Below are 27,530 nucleotides of genomic sequence, written 5' to 3' on the forward strand. Positions count from 1 at the left end.
ATCTTAAGAAATTTTATTCCTTTGTCGAGATCGTCGTCATGATCGGTGCATTCGTGTAAAATTGTTCCAAAGTGACGTTCCTTCCCGCTACGGTACTCTAACTGCAAGAATCCATAATGCTTTGCTTGCACAAAATCTTGGTGTTGCTGAACACTTGAAAATGATACATGGAAGTCTTACATGTACTGCTGTGAGGTAACCTCACACAAACTCTTCTGCACCATAGCCGTGATCCCCGTAGCTGATTCCCTGCTCTGCCTATTATAGTATATTTCTTGTTTAGATTTTGGTTCCAGATTTAGGTTCTTCCAACTGACACGAAGCTTTGGTGAAGGTCAGAAATAGGAAACTAAGACATTTCAGCATAAATGTATTAGGTTGTGAACATCGAAAAACACAATTTTAATTAATCGTTTCAGCTGCCTTCGCTAGTCGACGGTTGATCTGAGACAACATCCGGTCAACTTGTTAGCTGTACTATACCATTTTATGCATGCATGAACAGCTTCTTAGGTGTGATTTCCTCCCACTTCCAGTAAAGTTCCGACGATGCCTCGTCTCACACCGCAGTTTCACCGTGTTGGAGTCCTCGGTGGCATCTATTCTGACCCTTCGGATCTGAATCCTGTGCACGTAGCAAAGGCGTGTCTCATGATCATTAACTTCATTCTGTCATTTGACTACTCCGTTGGTTACATCCTCCTAATCGATCTGAAGGACATGACTGCTGGACACTTGAGCAAGCTGACGATCCGCGACCTTCGGGCTCTGGAATTGATTACCAGGGTAGGTATTTAATTAGCTACATTTTAGGATGCTTTAAATGCCAAAAACAAACAACGAAAATTTATAGTTTGATATTTTCCTCGTTACATCTTGTCCGTATCGTATACATCGATGACTGTTTTCTTTTACAGACAGCTTACGCTAAGAGGATCAAAGCCTTACATTTTCTAAACGCGCCGAAGATACTGAACACAGTGCTGTCCATAGTGAAACTAGCTCTTCCCGAGAAACTGCAGAAGAGGGTGAGCTAATCGACCACTTGATAGTTCACAGTTAAGAGTCCTCAGCAGATAGTGTCTACGTAAAATATCCACTAACATCTTTCATTTTCATTTAATAAATTACATTCCGTAAAAATTTTGTATATTTTGCTTGATAGAGCCAATGCTATATGAACTTCCCTCATTACTGTTACCATTTTCTCCTTTTCATCATACATTCACTGTCGTAGACACCGTAAGTGATGAAATTATCAAATCCTTTATATACTCACACTTACTATTTCAAAAGAGGTCTGGTTGTACATCGCTTCAAACTTCAATGTATCACAAATGTTGTATTGCTCGTCCGTCTCTGCTACTCAGTAAAAATTTTCAGACTGTGCGTGTTGTATTCAAGAGCCTTAACCCATTTAGTTTTACTGAGGTGTTCCAAAATGCATCTCCGGAACGATATGTAGTGTAAGTCGGTGAAAATTATGCAAAGGCTAAGGGAACGCACCTGAGCCAATGTACCATACTATTAGGAATTCAAGTTATGTTTTACGCATACGATATTATAAAGATAGCCTCCGATGAAAACCAAATGGATTCTTGTTGCCAGCATCCATCATTTGTTACTCAATGTTTAAACTATTCCTTTAGACATTTTAAAGACAGCTACAGTTTCTAAATAAACTGTAACACATGTTAAAATGAAAATGATGTAGTCTGCAATCTGCCCTCTGCAGGGATATATCCTGCCGAGCAACCGTCCATGCACCACTGCTCTAACATCGTATGGAGCGCCTATTCTAATCTTAGTAGACCGCAATCTCGCAAAGGCCTCTGCTGTTTGTGGTGCGGGCGGTAGACTCACGCTAGAACTACCATTCGCTGAAGTGATGAATTTTTCATATCCTTGGCTTGGTTGAGCGGAACTTAACAACCACTTTAAAACAACTAAAAACCATAAACTGTACAGACATATGAGTGGATATAACACGTGAACAGGATCTTCACAAAAGCACTTTTCGCATCTCGTTTAAAATCTTTACCCATCACATTTGTAGTAACACAAATGAGATTAATCCTATACCCGAGATCTTTTACGCAGTAGGTATAATCGAGTCACTGGGGAGTAGTTTGCAGCTCATGGTCTGGTGGCTAACGTTGCTGCCTCTGGACCACCGGGTCTAGGGTTCGACTACTGGCCGGGTCGGGGATTTTCTCCGCCCAGGGACTGGGCGTTGCCCTCACCATTTAATTCGGGAAACGTCGCAAGTCTTTTCCATAATTAAGCAACTATATGAGGACTGGAGTGTAGCTTCGCTCTACTAGTACACCCACCAAATTCGTTAACTGTCCGGCGGCGTCGACTGCTCGCACTTCAAAACAGCTCCCGTATAGCCTGCTGCTGATCAAGTGCTGCCCTTCACCTTGCACCGTTGACCACGTGGGCTCGGATGCCACTGAACTAGCCTTTCCAAGGCTCTCACTCGATACGGCGACGCAGGCGTTGTGTGGAACACTAGATTCACGTAGCTTCAATGAGTAATGTGGTAATTAGTGAGATGGGAAGGTGAAGAATCCCTCGATATCTCTTAGAGACCGCTCTCCAGTCCACCGGCATGAGTTGAGTGGTGACTGTACGACTAATTCCACATTTGCCTCTATTAACCTCCCATCTAGTTTGTTCTCCATCTCTTCGTCAGAAACGAAGTACAGGAACTATTAAAACATGAAAAGACTGAGAAAAAAATTACGCTACTGACGGTCACCAATATCAGTGTAAATGACGATATGAAGGAGCGCCCGACACACAGAATAAATTACAGTTCCAGGAAAGGCGATTTCTCATCATTTGCGGGTTCCACATGCCGGATTAGTGTCAGGAAACAGAGCCTTATAAACGGATTCTCTTAAAATGTCAAATGGAGTACCTAGTTTGACATTGACGCTATCATCCTGAGCAATAAATGCTGGGCCGTTGTTCTAAACTAGAATTATCTCTCTTGTACAAGTTTCCTGTCGCAAGAGGAGTGTAAGAGATAGGATGTGCCCGATATTTGTGAGAATGATCGGTCTGCATGTTGAAAAAGTCACAGTAACGACTGATAAAGGGTGTTACAAAAAGGTACGGCCCAACTTTCAGGAAACATTCCTCACACACGAATAAAGAAAAGATGTTATGTAGACATGTGTCCGGAAACGCTTAATTTCCGTGTTAGAGCTCCTTTTAGTTTCTTCCACCTACGCTCAATGGAGCACGTTATCATGACTTCATACGGGATACTCCACCTGTGCTGCTAGAACATGTGCCTTTACAAGTACGACACAACATGTGGTTCATGCACGATGGAGCTCCTGCACATTTCAGTCGAAGTGTTCGTACGCTTCTCAACAACAGATTCGGTGACCGATGGATTGGTAGAGGCGGACCAATTCCATGGCCTCCACGCTCTCCTGACCTCAACCCTTTTGATTTTCATTTGTGGGGGCATTTGAAAGCTCTTGTCTACGCAACACCGGTACCAAATGTAGAGACTCTTCGTGCTCGTATTGTGGACGGCTGTGATACAATACGCCATTCTCCAGGGCTGCATCAGCGCATCAGGGATTCCATGCGACGGAGGGTGGATGCATGTATCCTCGGTAACGGAGGACATTTTGAACATTTCCTGTAACAAAGTGTTTGAAGTCACGCTGGTACGTTCTGTTGCTGTGTGTTTCCATTCCATAATTAATGTGATTTGAAGAGAAGTAATAAAATGAGCTCTAACATGGAAAGTAAGCGTTTCCGGACACATGTCCACATAACATTTTCTTTCTTTGTGTGTGAGTAATTTTTCCTGAAAGTTTGGCCGTACCTTTTTGTAACACCCCGTATATATAGGGTGGTCAGAAAATGTGTGAAACGCTTGTAGGGATGTTACAGGGCAGGTAGTACTGAGACATAAATGTTAAGAAACAAATTCGATACGTTGCTCCGTTTCCGAGTTATTTAGCACTGAAGTTAGCCAATCGCGGCGTCGCGCGCTCACATTCAAGCGGCCTGCCACTGCTTTGACTCGTTAGCTGAAACTTGAATTTACGCGTAGCACGCCCCGATTGGTTAACTTCAATGCTAAGTAAATCGGAAACGGAGCAACGTATCGAATTTCTTTCTTAACATTTATGTCTCAGTACTACCTGCCCTGTAACATCCCTACAAGCATTTCACACATTTTCTGACCACCTAACGTCATCTTCATTCTGAACAATTGACAGACCCATACAGACTGCTGTTGGCTATGAGTGATATGACGTCGTAAGCGAATGCCACGTGCTATTCAACAGATTCGTGTTTTTTCTTACACGCACACTGAGGTATGTGTATTCGAATCGACGCAACCACACCAACCTGCTTATTAAATTATTTACATACAGCTCGTGGTGTACTGCAACATTTCTTTATCAAATTTTCGCAATTTGTTTCATTTGTATTCAATGAATTTACATTTTATGGTCACACTTAGTTTCATCTCTCGCTACGGTACCAATAGTATGTCAGTTTCTGTTACGTGGCACATTGCAGATAGATCTCAGATGCAATAAAATTTTTCAGTTGAATTTTAACAGACGTAAATCTTTCAAACCGATTCCTAAGATTAAAACCTTCAGCTACCTATGTCGTGTAAGTTTTAGAATAAAGTCTTCGGTCTCATATCTTCTGTAGACGAGACCACAATAAAATGGAGTTGATGGTCTAAATTGGCTAACTGAATATGTAAATCGTAATAATGAACGCGTTTACTTACACAAATGGTTCTTTTCTAGTTACGATCTAATACTTCATCTTAACGTTACCATTTTCTCCCTCTCCGTCATTCCCCTTCCTCCATCATCATCCAAGAATTAAAATACAATACGTATCTTAATGTACACTACATTCAAAACTTTACTCGCCTTAACACGAATTTTACTTATTGGAAAATTCTGGACACATTTCTCTGCACCTATTTTTCTTTATTATCGTTGATTGAGTATTAATACTGGTACAAAAAGCCTTTACCAAATGAAGACTTTCAACAGAACACAACTTAGTTTGATTCTTTTCCTTTATTCTTCTTCCATCAAACAGGGTCTAATAACCCTCCAGGCTTAAATGGAGATCTTAAAAAAATTCCATTTCACCCATACTTCACGTTTAAATAATCTTTAGATTTGTATTAATCACATTACTATTAATCATGTTATGTCTAACTAACCCTTTACCTTCTGTACCTTCAGAGCAGTGTGCATAGGAACATACCTTGGCTGATCTTTCAGTCTAGTGAAAGATATTGAAGTCACATAAGCCGCTTCAGGCATTTTCCACTGTTTTGTTTTGTGAAGGATGAGGTTCAGCATTAGTAAAAACTTTGAGGTCTACAAACTGTATAACGTATTAAATCGATATGGAAGATACTGTAAATTCTTCTGTTACTAAATTCTGTATGTTTTTAAAAATATATAGAATTCTGTAACTGAAAAATTAACAATAATTTTATGAACAGCTATAACATATGGGCTGTTAAGCCATACTCTATTGGTCGGGCACCATCCTGTACCTCGAAACGGGAAAATCTTCTACCACAGTACATGTAATATTTGCAAATGAACTACTTCTTTAACGTGTTCACAGTTTTAGCTGTCTAGCTAATCGAAATTTGTGTTGTAAGAGGCAACCTAATATTTCCGTGTGAGGGCGTTGGTGGAGCGTAAACGTTTATGCGGTCCAACTCCGGTGCGGATATGCACTGATCAGACAGAACTTATGATTATCGATGTATTATCGACATAAACCCGTCCAGGCGATTGCAGCGTCACCTGGCGAGAAATTACTGTTAGTAGGACACACGCACCGTGCATTTAGTATCAGTGAGCGTGCTGTCCGAGTGTAGAATGAGCCAGGTGCGCGATCCATTTTGATTTGACTGGAGGCAGATTCTGATGGCCCGAAAGCGTGGCACTACCATTTCAGAACCTGTACGACTTATCGGATGTTCGAGGAGTGCTGTGTTGAGCGTTTTCAACACGTGGTGGAACCAAGTTGAAATCACGTCCAGACGTCGTGGGGTTGGACAGACTGGTAAAAAAAGAAAGGCGGCGGATTGTGGCGGAATTAACATTCGATTTTAATGCTGAACGCACAGTTCACCGAACACTCCTAACGCCTCTGCAGTTGATGACCCCCGCATGTTCCAATGTTAACACAACGACATCCTCAGCTACGATTTAAATGGGCACGTGACCATCGGCACAGGACGTTGGCGCACTGGCAGAGAGTTGCATGTTCTGATGAAACCCGATACCTTCTTCATCATGCCCGTGGGAGAGCGCGAATCCGTCGTCCTCCCGGGGAACAGATCCTTGACCTCCGTACTGCGGGAGGGAGACAAGCTGGCGATGGCTCTGTTATGCTCTGGGGAACATTCAAGTGGACTGCCATTGGTCCAGTGGAACTTGTACACGACACCATGAGGGCCAAGTACTATCGTACTCTGGTTGCAGACCACGTACACACGTTCATGACACCCATGTATCCCAACGGCAGTCGCGTTGCTCAACAAAGACAATACGGCATGTCAGAAGGCCAGGAGTGTGATGGAGTGGTTCGACGAACACAGTTGAGAGTTCCAGTTGATGTGCCGGCCCCACAACTCTCCAGATCAGGACCCGATCGATCGAACATGCCCGCATCTCGTGGTCGTGCGGTAGCGTTCTCGCTTCCCACGCCCGGGGTACCGGGTTCGATTCCCGGCGGGGTCAGGGATTTTCTCTGCCTCGTGATGGCTAGGTGTTGTGTGATGTCCTTAAGTTAGTTAGGTTTAAGTAGTTCTAAGTTCTAGGGGACTGATGACCATAGATGTTAAGACCCATAGTGCTCAGAGCCATTTGAACATGCCTGGGATGTGATTGTACATAGGGTCGGAGCTCATCTCCGCGCTCCACGGGATTTACGAGAATGAGGCGACATGTGTAGACAGACCCACCGAGGACTCATTGCTTGCATACTACGACAACCAGCCGCGGTTATCAGTGCCAAAGGCGGAGATACAGGCTGTTAGGTGGTCAAAATGGTCTGGCTGATAAGTGTATAAGTTCTAATTTCTTGTTGTTGTTGTGGTCTTTAGTCCAGAGACTGGTCTGATGCAGTTCTCCATGCTACTCTATCTTGTGCAAACTTCTTCATCTCCCAGTACCTACTCCAACCTACATCCTTCTGATTCTGCGTAGTGTATATACCTCTTGGTCTCCCTCTACGATTTGTACCCTCCACGCTGCCCTCCAATAATAAATTGGTGACCCCTTGATGCCTCAGAATATGTCCTACCAACCGATCTCTCCTTCTAGGCAAGTTGTGCCACAAATTTCTCTTCTCCCCAATTCTGTTCAATACTTTCTCACTAGTTATATGATCTACCCATCTAATCTTCAGCATTCTTCTGTTGCACCACATTTCGAAAACTTCTGTTCTCTTCTTGGGTCAAATGGGTCAAATGGCTCTGAGCACTATGGGACTCAACTGCTGTGGTCATAAGTCCCCTAGAACTTAGAACTACTTAAACCTAACTAACCTAAGGACAGCACACAACACCCACCCATCACGAGGCAGAGAAAATCCCTTACCCCGCCGGGATTCGAACCCGGGAACCCGGGCGTGGGAAGCGAGAACGCTACCGCACGACCACGAGATGCGGGCTTCTCTTCTTGTCCAAACTATTTATCGTCCATGTTTTACTTCCATACATAGCTACACTCCATACAATTACTTTCAGAAACGGATTCCTGACAGTCAACATTGTCAAAAGCTTTCTCTATGTCTACAAATGCTAGAGACGTAGGATTGCCTTTCCTTAATCTATCTTCTAAGATAAGTCGTAGGGTCAATGTTGCTTCACGTGTTCCAGTATTTCTACGGAATCCAAACTGATCTTCCGCGAGGTCGGCTTCTGACAGTTTTTCCATTCGTCTGTAAATAATTCGCGTTAGTATTTTGCAGACGTGACTTATTAAACTAATGATTCGGTAATTTTCACGTTTGTCAACACCTGCTTTTTTTGGGATTGGAATTATTATATTCTTCTTGACGTCTGAGGGTATTTCGCCTGTCTCATTCATCTTGCTCACCAGATGGTAGAGTTTTGTCAGGACTGGCTCTCCCAAGGTTGTCAGTAGTTCTAATGGAATGTTGTCTACTCCCGGGGCCTTGTCTCCACTTAGGCCTTTCAGTGCTCTGTCAAACTCTTCACGCAGTATCAAATGTCCCATCTCATCTGCATCTATGTCCAGTTCCATTTCCATAATAGTGTACATCACCCGTGTATAGACCCTCTATATACTCCTTCCACCTTTCTGCTTTCCCTTCTTTGCTTAGAACTGGCTTTCCATCTGAGCTCTTGATATTTATACAAGTGGTTCTCTTTTCTCCAAAGGTCTCTTTAATTTTACTGTAGGCAGTATCTATCTTAACCCTAGTGAGATAATCCTCTACATCCTTACATTTGTCCTCTAGCCATCCCTGCTTAGCCATTTAGCACTTCCTGTCGATCTCATTGTTGAGACGTTTGTATTCCTTTTTGCCAGCTTCATTTACTGCCTTTTTTATTTTCTCCTTTCATAAATTAAATTCAGTGTCTCTTCTGTTATCCAAGGATTTCTATTGTCCGTCGTCTTTTTACCTACTTGATCCTCTGCTGCCATCTCTACTTCTTCCCTCAAAGCTACCCATTCTTCTTCTACTGTATTTCTTTCCCCCATTCCTGTCAAATGTTACCTTATGCTCTCCCTGTAACTCTGCACAACTTCTGGTTTGGTCAGTTTATCCACGTCCCATCTCCTTAAATTCCCACATTTCGCAGTTTCTTTTAAAAATCAATGGAATGTTTATTCCTGTGTATGTAACCATGTTGTACCTCGGAACATGTTTTCTAATTTGAAAAACTCTTACTTTTCAGAACAATTTATTTAAGTTCAGAAAAAGATTACAGCACACTTAAAATGAATGTCGTCATTTTAAAATATAGAAGAAATATATATCAAACTTCTATTACAGAAATGAATAGGATATGTTATAAAGTGTCACCTCCGTTTTCAGATAATGGTCCACGAACGAGGGTCACAGACATTATTCGAACATTTACCTAAATACGTGGTTCCCGACGAAATGGGTGGTACTGCTGGACCAGTGGCAGATATAATGGGTAAGTAGTGGTTCAATAAGTCGTTTGCATTAGGTGCAGTTACTCTACGATTAAATAATAGGCTTTGAAAGTAAACTTATGTTTATCAACAACTACAAAATTACTCAAAGGCTCTACATTTTTCTTCCAAACTACTAAAATTCTGCAGTGAATACCAAATTCCACAAATAACGCTTCAGCTACTTACCGGCATATTATTTCTGATTTCATGAAGTTCTCAAAAGGAGTTCACATGTATCGTGTGTCCCATAAGTATTAAATTGCATACGTTCATAAGGCATAAAAAACGACATATACACTACTGGCCATTAAAATTGCTACACCAAGAAGAAATGCAGATGATAAATGGTTTTCTTTGGACAAATATATTATAGTAGAACTGACATGTGATTACATTTTCACGCAATTTGGGTGCATAGAAATCAGTACCCAGTACAACCACCTCTGGCCGTTATAACGGCCTTTATACGCCTGTGCATTGAGTCAAACAACGCTTGGATGGAGTGTGCAGGTACAGCTGCCTATGCAGTTTCAACGCGATACCACAGTTCATCAAGAGTAGTGACTGGCGTATTGTGGCGAGCCAGCTGCTCGGCCACCATTGACCAGACATTTTCAATTGGTGAGAGATGTGGAGAATGTGCTGTCCAGGGCAGCAGTCGAACATTTTCTGTATTAAGAAGGCTCGTACAGGACCTGCTACATGCAGTCGTGCGTCCACTGTTCAAAGTGCCGTCAATGCGAACAAGAGGTGACCGAGACGTGTAAGCAAGACGTGGCACCCCATACCATCACGCCGGGTGATACGCCAGTATGGCGATGACGAATACACGCCTACAACGTGCGTTCACCGCGATGTCAGCAAAAACGGATGCGACCATCATGATGCTGTAAACAGAACTTGGATTCATGCGAAATAATGACGTTTTGCCATTCGTGCACCCAGGTTCGTAGTTGAGCTCCAGTCTTTGATGCAGCGTCAAGGGTAACCGCAGCCAAGGTCTCCGAGTTGATAGTCCATGCTGCTGCAAACGTCGTCGAACTGTTCGTGCAGATGGTTGTTGTCTTGCAAACGTCCCCATCTGTTGACTCAAGGATCGAGACGTGGCTGCACGGTCCGTTACACCCATGCCTGTCATCTCGACTGCTGGTGATACGAGGCCGTTGGAACCCAGCACGGTGTTCCGTATTACCCTCCTGAACCCACCGATTCCATATTCTGCTAACAGTCATTGGATCTCGAGCAACGCGAGCAGCAATGTCGCGATACGATAAACCGCAATCGCGATAGGCTACAATCCGACCTTCATCAAAGTGGGAAACGTGATTGTACGCATTTCTCCTCCTTACACGCGGCATCACAAAAACGTTTCACCAGGCAACGCTGGTCAACTGCTGTTTGTGTATGAGAAATCGGTTGGAAACTTTCCTCATGTCAGCACGTTGTACGTATCGCCACCGGTACCAACCTTGTGTGAATGCTCTGAAAAGCTAATCGTTTGCATGTCACAGCATCTTCTTCCTGTCGGTTAAATTTCGCGTCTGTAGCACGTCATCTTCGTGGTGTAGCAATTTTAATGGCCAGTAGGGTGCATTAATACCTTTTATTTAGAATTGCAAGTGATGTATCAAGGTTTTATGTAGAAAAATAGTTACTGCTACTATGTTACAGGCCCCAGTGACGTATAGCGGACCTGGGCACCATTTGCAAACGACACTCACTTAAGGCAGGAGAAAGCCCAATGTATCCTCTGGTGTAGCGCGATACAGTCACCATTCCGGAGAAAATTCTAGGCTGCACATCATAGACAGCCCCATCTCCTGTTAAAAGCATCAAGATGTGGTGTATGAAGTTTAATGAAGCAGGTGCGCACAGAACTCACACGGTGACGGACGCCGTCGTGAGAAGTGCCAACAAGTAAGTCCGCAGAGCCTCGCGTGATCTGCAGGTTCCGTAGACATCACTGCACCCTACCATACATGAACATCATCTCTGTGCAGACAAAGTCCAGGTCATGTAGTCCCTCTGACCAACGGATTGTAGTACTCGTTATGACTTTGTTGTTACCATGCCGGCTGAGGTTGGGGAACGTGATGACTGTACGAAGCGTGTACTTTTCTCCGATGAGGACAGTTTTTGGTGACTGTGTTCCCTGATACCAGAGGATAAATTGCGCTTTCTCCTGGTTTGAGTATATGTTGTTAACAAATGGTGTCCGATTCCGCTGTTGGTAACATACAAAGTAGCGGTAAGTACATGTGCACGAAAACCTAAGATTGTCACATGCCATTTAAGATAAAATACGATTGCCTGTGTGTCATATATCATGTATTATGAATGTTTGTAATCAGGGAAACACTTCCAGGATACTCAACTAGTTTATGCATTGTTACTGGAAGTTTAAAACTATGACGATTCGTAACTGCATTAAAACCAATAGGGAATTGATAAATGGGCCGCATCCGGCCATGAGCAAATTATAACTGCTGATGAAGCATTTAAGGAAACTAGCGTTCTTTTTTTACGCTGTTTGCGCGGTTCTTGAGTATATGTTACAGCAATGCAGTACATAATTTACGAATGGCACTTACAGATGTACAATGTGTCCACATAAAATCTTTCTGATTTCCAAATGTAATAACAAAATTGTGAGCATAGATACCGTTTGGATCTTCTTCGGAGGTGTAGTCATTTCTGGTCATAATTTAGCATTTGAAACAAAGCATAGTAAATCATTTAGAAAAAAAATCTCAGAAGCTTTTCTACAAAAAATAGAACATTTCTACAAGGGTATCTTCTGTGACCCGTCAAATGTCTAGACGAGACACTGGTTCATGCAATTTACACACTAGCAGTCCGAGGTGACGGTTCTATTACGTCCACCGATTCTTTTGCGGAGATCGCCAACGTCTCGTACAGGCGAGGCATACACAGTGCCTTTCACAGAACCCCACACGGAGAAAACCAGACGGGCCTATGTTCGAATATCGCGGTTGACACTTGGTTACTTCCTCTCGTTCTATCCACGGCAGTGGAAATATCGGTCCAGGAAGCTACGAACGTGTTAACTCCATTGCGTAGGTGCAACATTGTGTTGGAGGATCACATTTGGCTATAGGGGAAGAAGCTGAGGGACAGCAAATTGCTCGAGCATGCCCAGAGAAAAGATTCCAGTCAGTTTATGCTGTCTTTCAGCAGCAGTAACCACACTTCACATTTCGCTGTCACTGACACGTTTTCGGAAACTGTGGGTGTTGCCGAACCCAGTTGCGAAAGTTGTGACGATTTACCTTCCCGCAGTTGTAGATGGTTGCTTCGTTAGAGAAAAGGACAGTGCCTAGGTGGTAGCGGCTTTGCCGTGTGAGGTCCAACATCTCAATACCAAGTACGTGGCAGAGCTTTTGGTTGATGCTGTTCAGCAGTCTGAGGTTTGTAAGTACGTTGGCGAAGTCGTTCCAACAGCATCTTATGAACTCCTGAGCAACGGATATTTAACTTTCGTTATAATTGGCAAAAGGACTTGGATGGGCTTCTTTGGAAGCTCTCTATTCTCCTCTACCATTTCATCAGATCTGCGTTTTCTACAGGAAACTAACTGTCCGTTTACATTACCAGTGGCTTCTCATATGAAGCCTTAATCCTCTTAACATCTGGTGGCCTCCTTTATTAAATCATGTCGGGAATTTCTTGTGACAACAATGCGTGATTTTTTTTCCTTAACACACCACGTGTCGGTCTTCAGGTGTGATCATTTCTAGTAATTATTTACCAACTGAAGCAAAAGAAAGGAAACGTCTAGAAAAAATGTACAAAATTCTTGCAAACCTCAAATGCCTACTTTTCATCAATTCTTTAAAAGTGCATTGGAAATCAGGGAGGTCTCAGTGGACACCCTATCCATTGCCAAATGAGTAAGGAATTATTCTTCTCCTCTGTTGACTCACGTGGATCTCTAAAGTTCCAATTTCGAATTCTTTCAGAATAAAGCGCAAGAAGCCAGTAATAGCCGACACAGTGGGCAATAGTACCCTCGGCCACGCACTTCACATTGGTTTGGAGGGTATGGATGTAGAAAATCAGATTAGGTGCATTGAGACCACCTCACATTAATTTGGATAGGTAAAGCCACGTGAAAGTATGAAAGGGGACAGGAAAATTCTCTACTGCAATAAAAAAATGAGTACTACAAAAACAAAATAAATATTATAATGTCCGAAATAGTGATACAATAACAGTAGGCCCACATCAAGAATATAGCTCTTCAGTTCAGCTGATGCGCACATTTCACCAAGGAAATATTCAATGAAAGCCGTTATATGTTTGTACTGAATGCTACACAATGTTTCCTATGCTTTTTACGAGAAAGAGTGAGAAACATATTATAAGCAACTTTAACTCACATATGGAAAATGTATAACTTGATGTGTCACCTATGTATGCGTGTGAACTTAAACAACCTGCAAAAGAATAGTGAAGTCCAGAAGCATATCGTGAAATACGCAGTACGAGAAATTACTTTGAATTAACATTAGACTTGATATACGACTGAATATCAGGGTCAACGCGCGTAGTGGGCAGTAGTCATACCCAACTGTAGCGAAAAGCTTGCTGAAGCATGAAAACGCAACTATCTTCGTGTAGAATATCTAAACTGCACGAAAGCAGGCCCCAGAATCAAGTGCGTAACTTCCTCCCTTCATAGCGCGTTGGTCCAACCGGGTATGGCACTCTGTAATCTCGCTGGCTCGTGTCGGTCAAAGGTCCCGAACTAGCAGAGATATGACATACAAAGTGATGCAGTGACCTCTAAGGGTGCTGTGACGATTATCAAAAAATGTTATACTTTGCAGCGAGTTTCCTTGCATAGAGGATACGACATTTATTCCGTTTACATAATTTCCTGAAAGCGGCAAACAATGTTCCTTCTTCATTTTCTAGTAGAACATATTCCTACCATTAATTCATGATCTCTGCTCTAAATTATCTAACTTTAGCTTCCTTTAACACGATCAAATTAGCTACATGAATACACACGAAAGAAATACCCACATCAAATCGTGAAAATTGCATGACGTTCACAAATACATACAAGAGTATGTATCATAATAATGTTAATATCTGAAAATTTTTGACGCAGCGAAATAAAATGAAATCTTATTCTTAAAATTATTTTCGAGACACAAATTATATTTTAGAATAAAAAGAGGTATAACTACATCTCAGTCATACTGAAATGAATAATAGTACGTTGCCTGATGTTTGTTCTGTAAATAAAACGACATTTAGGTTTGTTTGGAACTTTTTTCCTACAGAAGGAGAGGTACACGTTCATTAGTTGGACTTTGGGGTGTGAGTTATAGGAGTATCTCAAAATTTTCTAGTGGACGAAAAACAGTGACATTTGGGTGAGCTGTTAATAGATTGATCTATAACACTCGGCAAGTTGGGGAAGATGTTGGCTGACTAGGATGAGGTAATCCCCAATACAATAAGGATGGCAGACACCTCCTGATTATGTCACAGAGGCACTGGAGTTCTCTGATTTCCATCATTCGCTGAACCATGCTGTCCATTTGACGCATCATACTGTGATCACTGATGACCCGCCTCCCTATGCCGCACCTCCACCGTGAGTGATATTGGCATCGGGCGAGCCAGTACGTCATCTTGTGTAGACTACCAGATTCCTCTATCAGTCACAGAAGCGTTGCCGTTCCACGAGAACATGTCAGGTGTCACGTGTTGACTGTTGCCGATTTATGCCCCAAATTTGTGCGTCAGCCTCCCGAAAGCCAGTAGATTAAAATATATTTTGACCCTTCTGTAGTATGTTGCTAACGTATACCTTTTTCTCAGCGTTCGCTAATGCCCAACTAATTACAAACCTTTCATACCTCACAGATGAAAACTGTGAGCCAGACCAAGAATCGAACTTGGGGCCTTTGTCTTTCACATGCAAGTGCTCTACCGACTGTGCTATCAAAGCATGACTCATGAAATCCCCAAGAATTCTACTTCTGCCAGTACCTCATGTCCGGTCTTCCAAATTTCACGGAAGCTTTCCAGCGAAAGTTGCAAGCGTAGCACTCCTGGAAGAAAGGGTATTGCGGTGGTTTAGCTGGAGCCTGGGGGACATTTCCAGAATAAAATTTTCACTCTGTAGCAGAGTGTGCGATGGTATGAAAGTTCCTGGAAGATTAAAACTGTGCGCTGCACCCAGCAATGTAGGAGATGTACTGGCGGAAGTAAAGCTACGGGATGAGTCGTGAGTGGCGGTTGGGTAGCCCATTACATTCCTGCTTAGCGCATCAGGTGAGTATGTTCTGCCTGTTTCCACTTCTACCGCAGGTCTGCGAGTGCTTCCGCGTGTTTGTCTTCAATTTCGTTTAAGTCCTTATGTTTGTCATATAGTTATTTCTCTCTCAGCGTCTCGTGTTTATGACTCACTTTTGCCGCGGCGTTGTCTTGCGCCGTGACATTCTCCATGTGTCCCAGCAACATTTCACGTACAGGTACCGTCAGTTATATTTTTGACAAGTCCACGTGGCATGTACAGCCAAGTTCGTTAGGTATTCGCGATTGGCTAGCAGATACTATCAACGTAACTTCAGAACAGTTTCACACGGCTTACTTCGATTCTGAATCGCATATGTCTCATGTCAAGTTTCCACGCCTTCTTCTGTCTGCGGCTTGGATAAGAAGTCTCTTTCAGCCATCGCAATGCTTCAAATAGTGTGATTATTCTGGTGAACGCGGAGGTGCAATATACGAATGTTAACTTTTAAGACAGTTTTCTCAAGACGGAACTCTGGACTGCCCTACATTGTTTACAAATTTGTAGTGGTGTTCTGTCCGTGGACATGGTGGTCAAACGGAGACAAGAAGGAAACCAGAACGGAGTATCCCAGTGTGTGAAAATCGGGTATATGCAATATACACAGGGCAAGAAGGGACCTGTTCTATATGTAATGCGAGTGTGCATATCCACACAAATTACCCACGTCGCGTGACGGTCATAAAATCAACTTATGAACATCGTGAAAGTCTCACTTCAGCGGACTAGTTCCGCAAGTGGAAGTCATTGCGCTTAACCTAGGTTCTGAGGGGCAACGATCCATTGCTTAATCTCGCTAGCGCATTTCTGCAGCTAACCGCGCGTTGGGTCTTTGCCACTGTAGCTTCAGCGCCGCCGCCACCTCCGTTCTAGGCAAACGTAGACGGACGTTAGGTGGTGAGAAGTCCGACGATTCCTCTTCCTTGCTCCACTCTACTGAAAATATTCCATTGGAGGAAACTTCCAAAGATTAGATCGAATGATAACAAGTCAGCTGCTGTTCAAGTTTCGAAAACGTCCAGTGAGACCTGGTGGTAGTCGAGGGAAGGCAGGATTCGGTTACGATTGTGGACGGGGCCGTAATCAGTTGCTATTGGTTGCCTTTTACAATTGCACACAATTTATTTTAAACCAGTAATTCCAGACTCAACAATAAATAAAAAAACTACACTTATTTAATGAAGGAATAAAGGCAGTGTAAACAATAGTGCTTTTAGTGAGTTACAATTTAGCAAATCACCATTAAATACAGACACAACAGAAAATGTTTTAAAAGCAAGACGTCCATAGACGTAAGAGATACCTAATTCCTCGAAACTTTTGTTATTACCTCGTCCATATTTGGCGATGTTCGCTCTCTCTTATTACAATTTCATTTAGCCAGCGCGCATCCAGTGCTAATCTAAAGCCTTCGTCACGCTTAGGCGCAACAATCAGAGCATTGTTACATTCACTAGCTGCTTTCTCGCTGATAGCCCATACCAAAATATGCAGAATTCCTTTTTTAACCGCTTGCTTTCTTGAAACATGTATCTGATAAGGTTTCTTGAAAAATACCTGCCCAGGCTTTACATTCAAACGGTATTCATACCTCCTAACTTCACCAGGAGTATTCGTAAATACATTATGATGAGTGGTTAATACTTCCCTTAATTATGCTCTTTATCGGAAATTTGATTTGTTGATTGCACTTTTGCCTCTATCTCTTCTAGGATATAGTTTTCCTCCGGATTAACATGTTGCACATTATTACTGAATTAAGTATCTTTCTGCAAGTATCCTTTATTCCTCATTAGCCTAATAGGTAGTTCCTTGGCTTCATAATTACTGCCTACAAATTTCCTATTAAATGCTCTTTTATTACCTGAGAATCAGGTAAGGTTTAAACTAATTTGTTCTGATCAAAATCAATACTCCCTTTACGTTTTGTTAAGAAATCTGTGCCTATATTACCTCAACACTTAAACTCAGCACGATTAAACAAGGATGATCTAATATCATGTCACCTGTATCAATTGGTATCAGAGCTTCGTGCTGTACTGGCCTAGATACTTTCCCAGTGGTACCTGTTGCTTTCAAACCACTCATTTTCATGACACTTAATTAACTCTTATTTGGAATAGAATCAAAAAATGCTTGGGACAAAGTCCTCACTTCGCCGCCACTGTCAGGAAGATAACGCACTATTAATCCTGAGACATTAGTTTTTATACTTGGGTAAGTTATTCTCGTCTGAACAGGCTCCTCACAAACATTTTCTAATAAATCCTTTTCAATCTGTATCCAGTTAAAGTAGTATTGTTCAGTTCCAAATATATTCACACTTAGATTCATGAGGTCATTCTTAACTGTCTTTTGCAACCCGTCCAGCAACTCTAAATCAAAGCACTTGATGACTTCCTCTACTTCCGTTTGCTACATATCAGCTAAACTATTCTCTATCTCTGAGCAACTGCGTCCTTGCAGAACGTGATATCTATAACATTGCCTTCGGCTTTTACCGTTTGTTGCAAGTCAATACAGCTAACAGGTTCCTTGACCTCATGATTATTGCTACCCCATCATCCATCAATTACTCCGCTTCGAAACCTTGCCAAACTGACTCTACTTCTATACCGCAACTTTAGCCGTCAGACTTCCATTATCGTTGAAGATGTAAGCCTTCATTTCATCTTCGTCCCTATTAGATTCAAACCCGTTAATTTCTTCGTCCCTATTACCTTTAGCACTTTCTTTCTCTTGCTTGACCAAATTTTCTAAAGTGTCCAAAATGCTGTCAACTATATTATCAAAATGGTTTAGCACATCACTGGTAAAGTCTGTTCCTATTCTATAATCTCTGTTATCTGTTTGCGCGCTTTGACTGACTGTCGTCTGTGTTTTTGTTACTGGATGTGTTACTCTTTCCGCCTTGTAAGCCCCAATTTCCTCATAGACGGGACTTAGTTTCCCACACGTGGTCTGTTGTGTTCATTTAATGTAGAATCAGCTTGGGTAGCGGTCTGGTTTTCGTCTTGTCTCAAGGACACTTCATTTACATTTTCTGCTTTCGTCATAATAATAGTTGTGTCTGCCCACTCTTCCTCTACCATGGCCTTCATTACGATAATTAGACCTTGTATTCTGAACCTCCATATTTTCAACATTCACGTTCCCACTGTCATTATTTCTGTTGTTTACACGATCGTGAGAAGAACTCTTATTTTTTAACACCTGCTCCTCAGCAGCAGCTACTCTTTTTACTTGCTCTAGACATTCAGTGAACATAGCCACACTATCCCCAGGTGCAGAAATGATTGTCTTCTGCCAATACAAAGCCAGTTTACCTTCAAGTCCCGTGATTAACCCTTTCCGGGTTTATATTTTCTGTCAGATGTGACAGCCATGAAATCCAATCTCTAGAGAATTCTTTTGCTGACTCACGTCGTGAAGCAAACTTTTTACCACTCCAAAACTCTCTCAAAACATCGTTTTGTTTGTTGAGTCGCCAATACTCGTAAAGAAATGCAGGTTTAAATTCAGAAAGAGTTTGGCGTCTTATCATTATGTCACCTAACTACCGCAAAGCATATCCTGGCAAATAATTTCTTATGAAAGAAATTTTCTCTCACTCTGACCATACATTAGGCAAAACACGCTCAAAATCGTTCCAGAACTCTAATGGCTGAATTTGCTTGTCTAGATCAAAACGTAAAAATTGACGATAGGCGATGAAAGTGTTGTCAACTGACCCAAAATGCTGAACAGTAGTATTACAGGAACTGCGAGGGGTTACTCTATTTTTGGTGTTAGTAATACTAGTATTTAGTCCTTCAACTTGTAATTGTACTGCTTCCACGTTATTAGAAAATCTTTTCTCAACATCTTCACAAAATTTCACAGCCGGACTTTACTTTCTTAATATCTTTCTGACAAGAATTTGCTATAATAGTTACTCCTTCAAATCGATGAGAGTAAAGTTTGGATTCGTTACCTACTCCTTCTGAAAACCTCCCTTCCAAATGTTCATCTGCGTCTTTGAATTGTTTGCGAATTTCGCTAATTTCAGTTTTGAAAGTACTATGAAAGTTATTTAGTTGTTGCCCTACTTTGACTTGCAGATCGTGGTGGTTAGCATCCATTTTATGATTTGAACTATTCAGTTTTGAGGTCGATTAAACCTTTAATGCTTTATTACTAGATTCTGTTTTACTACTTAACTGCTTTCTGTGGGATTCCGCCTTACTTTTTAGTTCTTTATTACTATCCCTGAGTTCTTTATGATGCGATTCAAGTTTAGTAAACAGTAATTGCATCCAATGTGATGCCTCTATATAGCCACTGATGATTTCCACTGTTTTTAAAGGAGTTTCTAGCATTCGCAGACTTGTTTGAATTTCAGACATATTGAGCTCAATTTCATGATCTGATAACTTTATTAATTCTACCTTTTCCTTTTTGACCTCAACTGCAATTACCTCGTCATCAGAAAATACTACTGACTTTGCAGCACCGTTGAAATTCAATTTACATTCTACTTTTGACAAATCACACTCTGATTTTCAGTTTATTACATCGACGGAACCATCGTCATTAATTTCAGACTTTTATACTGAGGATACGTCGTCAGAGACTGGTTCCAGCTTAATTTTACATTATTCTCATCAATATTTTCCACTTTTAGTAGCCTATTAGCAGCAACTGACAACTTATATCGAACTTAATTGCTGGACCTTGACGAATGAGGCCAGCGTGGTGTACCAGCAAACGTGATGCGACGCGTTGCAGCGGCAGCAGCTGTGCCGTTGAGGATAGCGTCGAGTCTCACCTACTGTGGTAGCTTCTGGGGGGCCTGGGCAGCAATGAGCGAGCCCAGTAACAGGTGGTTCACAGATCCTCGCAGCTCCGTGATGATGGACCGTCCTCTTGTAACCTCAGCGCCGGTGGCGGCCCCGATCTAGTGTCGTGTTCTCGCTTCCTTCCGACACGATCAAGTTTACTGTGGCTAACATTCACAGCTTAGTTTCCCCACTTGCGAGCAAATCTTAGCACTGTTGTCGCACTGGTTTCTGTCCATTTCACTTCGGCAACCTGTTAGTGCCTATCGAGTTCGACGTTTTATACCGACCACTTTCATCGTTTAATTTTCCGGTCGATGAACCATATGTGGGGCGGCGGCACCGTCTGTTTACGAGAGCCTAAAAACTATTTTTGTGGTCAGCCAGAAAGCGATGGAGAAAATAATGACAAGGTTTCCAGTGTGAAAGTCCACATTCTTCGACCACGCGGGGTACCCAAGCGGTCTAGGGCGACTTGTCATGGTCCGCACGGTTCCCCTGTCGGATGTTCGAGTGCTCCCTCCGCTTTAGGTGTGTGTTCTTAGAGTAAGTTAGTTTAAGTTAAATTAAGCTGTATGTAAGCTGAGCGACCAATGACCTCAGCAGTTAGGTCCCATAAAACCTCATCACGAATATCCAGTTTTCCACATTCTTCTTTTGTTCACTGAAAGAAATGTTTCTACTCTCTATATACTCAACAGAATCAGGAACTATGGATATAAACGAATCTTTTGAATTCTAATTGATCGATATATTTGATAAACTTTCACACACACATCATAGTGGTATTCCTGATAAAAATAACAATGATGTCACTATCAGAAACAGCACTATGAGCAATTCAGAGGCGACCTTTGTGGTAAGTCCCCATTAAATGGTCCTTCGTCCTGACTTCTGATACTCAAAGTTAATTGCTCGCCACAAAAGTGGAAAATAATGTCACCACATGCCATGCGGTTTTGTTACCAGTTACATCTGTGAAATCTAAGCGATCCAGGATGGTGTACAGTCCTCGCGAATTCACTTCCTATTTCTACCGAAAACAAGCGTTAAGTTGCAGGCTGGCTGTGATGTCACCCGAGGCAGCACGTAAGGCGGCGTTTCAATGACACGGACCGTATGTTAGCTGGGTGCGAAGTGAAGTCCGTTCACTGCCTCATCTTCTTCTTTTGCTTTTACCCTTGTCCCACAATTTTCACAGGGTCGGCATTGTTGGATCACGCATGGTTAATTGAAAGGAGTGCCTGGATGCCCCTCCTGCCACTGTCCTGTACCCCTTGGGATGGAATCGGTGTACCCCAGTTGTCTGCGTCTAGTGTATCCATTGAAGAGTGCGAACGTGTTTTACACGTCTGAAAGTTGTGTAAGTGAGGCGGGACGTGGGGACCAGCCTGGTATTCACCTAGCAACATGTGGAAAACCGCCTAAAAACCAGATCCAGGCTGGCTGGCACACCGGCCCACGTCGTTAATCTGCTGGACGGATTCGATCCGATGCCAGCGTGCCTACCCAAGTCCAGGAATCAGCGCAATAGCGCTCTCGGCTAACCTGTGGGTAAGTCCATTCACTGCATCTAAAGCGGTATTTATACATGTACGCATCAGACGACCGAAGGGAACACTACTGCCATCCCCTCTATCCCCAACTAGCAGCATGTAAATGGCCGCTTTCTCAGATGCACATAATTTTATAACACATTTGTATCTTCGTAATTTATGTATGAATTATGTTGGATTTAATCACAGAGAAAGTTTTAACTCGCCTGCATTTAAACATTGCTGGCTAGAATTTTTAGAATGGAACCGACACAGTAGAACATGGCCTCTGAACTACATCTTCAAGAGAGTTTGTACAGATTGTTATTTAAATCAAAGTCTTGAAACTTGTTATACCTTCATTATTTGATAGATGTAACCAAGTGCTTTCGTCAGAACTGTCTATCATTAATATAACTGATACTTAATCTACTATAAATTATGACGTCGTTGTTCCAAATTTAGTTTTCAGGAAATTTCTTGAAAACTATTAGAGATAGCTCAATGGCGTCTTGTAGTTATGATTTCCATATGAAATTGAGCTTCATACCAATTTTCATTTTCCTAAGTCTAATATTTAGCTCCTTCAGTTTTTCTTAAAAAGTTGCTCTAATGAAGCTAAGACTTGTTTTAGTTAATTTTGACACTCATTTGCACGTTCTGATTGATTTTAAGCTGTATAGCTTTATTGTTTAGATACACTTATTTTTTTCTTAAAACGATGAATTTAGGGGAAGTTATTCATATGATGCCTCTGACATTTGACGATTTAAACGTTAATATACTGAAGCATATGTTGACAAAGCTTAGTAAAGATTCTTCAATTTTTAATTTCATTCTTAAATTATGACGGAATTCTTCGTATGCTACGCACAGGCGAGTTATGATGACGTGGTGTTAGTAGCAGTGAACTGGGGTAAGTCCCGGCACACCCGCTCGTCCCTGTATCTCTCACAATGATACAGCGCTTGTTTCGCCACAGGGTGTTTTATAGTCTTTTGTCGATATTCCGAGAGCAAATTCTATCTGTTCATCAACGTTGTGTGCCTTGGCTCACGATCGTGATTTCTGTACCTAGTCGAATGCCGGAACATCATCTGGGTGGCTGCAGCGACTTGTTTCTGGAGCCGTACTTTTTATTAAATAAGGCATTTGACCGGGTCAGACACAGATTCTTGATGCAGGTGATAAAGGCATCAGGTCTCAATCACACTGCTGATCAGGTACTGTCCAACCTATTCACTGGTATTCAAGCATGTGTTGCCGTGAATGGACTTCTCATTTCCCAGATCCCCAACCCACAAGGCTTACCGAAAGGGAGCCCCCTCTCCATGACGTTTCTTGTCCTGTCAGTAGAACTTATAAGTTATGCTTCGCGTTACTGTTGGCCAGTTATGTGGCTGGAAAATATTAGGAGAAATCTTCTTGGTACGAGCGTACAGTTTGAAAAGCTGACGTCTGCCATACAGTTCTAAAACTTTACGTGCTACCAGTCTTCCTTGTTGGTTGATTGAAGGTTTGAAGTCGTCGATCGAGGAGGTGGCGACAGTCACTCACTGTCGGCCGTCGCTGTTGCAGAAGCTGGATGTTGGCGCGCCTTCTTCTCGACATGGTCTCCAGCCGAAACGGGCTCTTGATGTGTGCCAGCTAACGCTTCCCGTCCGCGACACCCTGTCAGAAACCAACATAGCAAGTCAAGCGCAATTACATGCTGCCAAACCCCGAAAGCGCGGCAACTCGCGGGAGAGTCACACTATACAACTGCTCCACTGCACTACTCCAGCCAGACTCTCTCTGCTCTGCCCGCGCTCCACGCGGCAGAGTTAACACTACCAAAGATCCTAAACACTGTGGTTCTCTACACGACCTATCGATGTATTCGTTCGACAGCATAGTTTTCCCTAGGCAAGACCCAGCGTAGAGCCGGCCGAAGTGGCCGTGCGGTTAAAGGCGCTGCAGTCTGGAACCGCAAGACCGCTACGGTCGCAGGTTCGAATCCTGCCTCGGGCATGGATGTTTGTGATGTCCTTAGGTTAGTTAGGTTTAACTAGTTCTAAGTTCTAGGGGACTAATGACCTCAGCAGTTGAGTCCCATAGTGCTCAGAGCCATTTTGAACCCAGCGTAGAATACAAATAATATTTACAAAACAAACCAATTATACATCGACATAGATGCATAAATATATATACAAATAGTAAAACAATTACAATATAATGTCATATATTCAGGTAACAAAATAAGAAAAATATTTATAGAACAATAGGTGGAAATAGGAGCATATTCATTTCCAGCGTTACAAGCTGAAGGCCTTACACAACAAGAATGGCAATAAATTAAGAATTGTTTAATGACTCGCGGCAATTTACACCTTACAGGTATTCAAATAGTAAGGTAAGTCGCCACAAACGCAGCAGAAGGCATCGGGCGCCAGGAATGGCACTAAATAAGGTTTCAGGGGTTACTGGTAAAATACAAATTCCAAATTAAAATTTCAAGGCAAATGACCACAACCAGCAACGGCAATAATATAGAAATTTCGAAACCTGATGTAAAACAGCAAATACAAAAGCAAAAGTTAATTTAAAAAAACAAGCAACTGACTCAGATGGTGCTCCAGGAATCGCTCTCTGAGAACGTCCGGCAGCAAACACTTTTGCGAGCGATGAGATAGACATCCAACAGTTGCATTTACCTCACAAGACGGTAAGTCAGACTAGTGGCAGTTCAACGAATGACTAATTATAATCTTGCTGGACCTGCCTGACGTCTGGCAAACCAAATGCAACGATGGAACAACATTCCAAAGCCGGAACCGATGGTCATGCTCTACGTCCTGAATACTGTATTTAGAACCCCATGAACTAGAAAGGAATCATTATCACGAGAGTAGCGGAATCACCAACCGGCCTACGATAAAGAAACCTGTCAAAACTACACGCTTTACCGGACAGCAGCACCAAGACGAGGAAATGCACATTGCCGTTACATACACTAAACCCCAGGGCAGGGATATCACAATGGTGGAGGTTTCACCACTCAGATAGATATGCACTCCTCTTAAAGACTGCGGGATCCGGTTTACCCCCGTGACCACAGCCCTTCTATCCGGCAGTCCATGTGTGCTACCAGCGTTACCAGCGTGTTCTCGCACTGCGCCGCCCTGGCTTGTCCTCCGTCCTCCATTCACACGACCCGGTTAAACAACGACGTCGCCCCAAACATACGACAACATTTACTACATATCGATAACCGCCGCTGCTGCCATTAGTGGCCAGGCAATGCTTGCGAGACCGAGTAGCGCCAGTCAACATGAGAAGAAGACAAAATCCTGCAACCAAGCCAACTAAACGATACCGTCTGGGCTCCGACAGAGGGCGGAAACCTACAAACTGCACCAACGTGAGACGCAGTGCTGTTCAACTCGAGCTACTTATTCTATTACATCTCTCTTATATATGTGTCTTCAACCGGCCAGTCTAACTCCTCATGCTGATGATGGCCGGATTAACTCTAACTTACGGTACATAGATGAATTTTTTGTTTTAGTAATACTTCTGGGAGGCGTCATTTTGTCAGTGACACACCTTACCACTGATCTTTGCTTTCTCGTTGGAGAGTTCTGTCATCACTCTTCTAGTTGAAATTGCCGCTCCCGTTATGTCCTGGAAAGAGTGTGGTTTCGATTTATTAATCCCAGACTCCTGATGGAAGTCACTTCGTCGTGGTATTGGGTCATTCTGATCCCAACTAACGACCGCCTCCATCGATTTGGTTTTAGTCTGACTGGTCTTTGTGACATCGACCTGGTACATTAACACACAGTCTTTTTGCTTGCAAACGAGAACACTGACACTGGTTTCGTCGAAAACTGGCCTTCCTGAAGCTGCTTACTCGGTTGAAGTTCTCTGTGTTCGGTTTTCACCGTATTCCATCGGACGAAGACTGATTCGATCTTATGGCTCCTGGGACAGTACGTCTACTGTGCAGTTGATCCCATCCCCGCGTTTTCCACGAATATATGGCCATGCTTACGGGAGGTGGCAGAAGCTTCCACATTATCGTACTGCATTTGCAAATATTTTGTAGTTTGTCCTTAGTCGTCAGGGTATTGGTAACCTTTGTTTATGTGTTTCTTTTTCTTTACTCTTATTCTAGCTTCCTCTCATTGTATTCTCCCCAGAGAAAAAAGTTGTTTTCTTTTGAGTACCAAAATTGAGGAAATTATGTGTATCAAGTGTCATTTGCAAAAAAAGTAAAAAATTAATAAAAATAAAAATATAAAAAATAAAAAGTGGAAATAAATAGACAATCTGGTACCATATCCATTTGAGGAACCAGCTCTTTCCTGCGAAAGACAAAGTTCCTCGGTTCCATTCTCGGTCCAATAGACAGTTCAAAAACAAAAAATAAGAGGGTAGAGCCCTTACCATGAAAGGCTAAGTCCCCATTTCTAGTCTCGGTCCGGCACATAGTTTCAATCTGCCAGGAAGTTTTATATCAGCTGAAGAGTGAAAATTTCATTCGGTATACATCTCATTCCTCTTCGGTCACATGCGTCTTCCTGTTGTACCCTTTCTGTGAAACATCCTTCACTCTTTACTCTCCTACCAGTGATTAATACAAAATAAAATAAGTAGGTGGTTTAACTTATCTAACTAACACTCCAACAGAAGAGTATACAGATATAAGATGGTAGACAGCACACAGCTGTACATAATGCAACTATTGAGTAAGATCCCCAACATTAAATTTGACCTTACAAAAAACGAAAACGATATCATTTTGTGTCACGTACTTTTTTTTTTTGATGATCACCAAATTGTTGCTCTCGAAGAACAGGTACTTCCCTCTATAATACAGTCTCATCACTACTGTGTAAAGAACTCTTCTATCACTGGTTGCGGATAATGTGGTTTTCTCTACTATATGTGATAAACAGACAGTTCATCCTCAGATAAGATTTCGTACTTCGTCAGTATGCTCACCAACAGAAACCCATGAGAATCAAAGAGAGCCTCAAGCTCTAGTAACATCATCTGCATTGCTAACTTTTATATTAATTCCAACTATTTTACATGCTTCTGTAACGCAGCTAAACAGACAGAGCTTAGGACAGGAACCTCATCACCACGATCCTGTAAAACCTCTAGCTGTGATATGGAGTGTCTGTGTGGGTAAATGCTGGTGAGGCTGGAGTGATGAGTGAACGAGATAGTGTGACAACGTTTTTAGTCTTTTTCTCACATTCTTTTCTTTAAATATTTGTAAAGGCGCTGATGACCTCGACGTTGAGTGTCCGCACAGCCCCAGAAACAACAAAAAATCTCCAAGTGAGTGATAGTCGACCTCTTAGACATATCCCTGTTCTCAGTCTGAAAGTTATCCATTTCAGTGCGTATTACAAGCTCACTCTTCTGATACCTGTCGGCTGGCTTCTGCAGACAGTTCGTCTGCAAGCCCCTCAACAAGTTGCGAAGTGTGAACTGCGGTTCATGCCCTAAATACTCTGTCGAGCAGAAAAGATACGATTACGTCCTTAACAGTGTGGTTGGCCCAACAAAGCAAAACCTATACTGTGAGGCGTGGGTTCAGTAAGTCTTTAGTAGGTTTCTGCAGGTGTGGAACACTAGA

The 27,530-nt window shown here is 42.4% G+C and overlaps 1 protein-coding gene across 1 annotated transcript in view; it reads left to right on the plus strand.

The window, feature by feature from the left end:
- LOC124795303 (alpha-tocopherol transfer protein-like) overlaps positions 1-27,530 on the plus strand; it is a 74,489-nt gene that overhangs the window by 44,104 nt on the left and 2,855 nt on the right. The window contains exons 4-6 of the mRNA XM_047259272.1: positions 537-786; positions 918-1,028; positions 9,106-9,211. Of these exons, the coding sequence (XP_047115228.1) occupies positions 537-786; positions 918-1,028; positions 9,106-9,211 (467 nt within the window). The remainder of the gene's footprint in view (positions 1-536; positions 787-917; positions 1,029-9,105; positions 9,212-27,530) is intronic.

The sequence above is a fragment of the Schistocerca piceifrons genome, chromosome 4, assembly GCF_021461385.2.
Source record: "Schistocerca piceifrons isolate TAMUIC-IGC-003096 chromosome 4, iqSchPice1.1, whole genome shotgun sequence".
NCBI classification, from domain to species: domain Eukaryota; kingdom Metazoa; phylum Arthropoda; class Insecta; order Orthoptera; family Acrididae; genus Schistocerca; species Schistocerca piceifrons.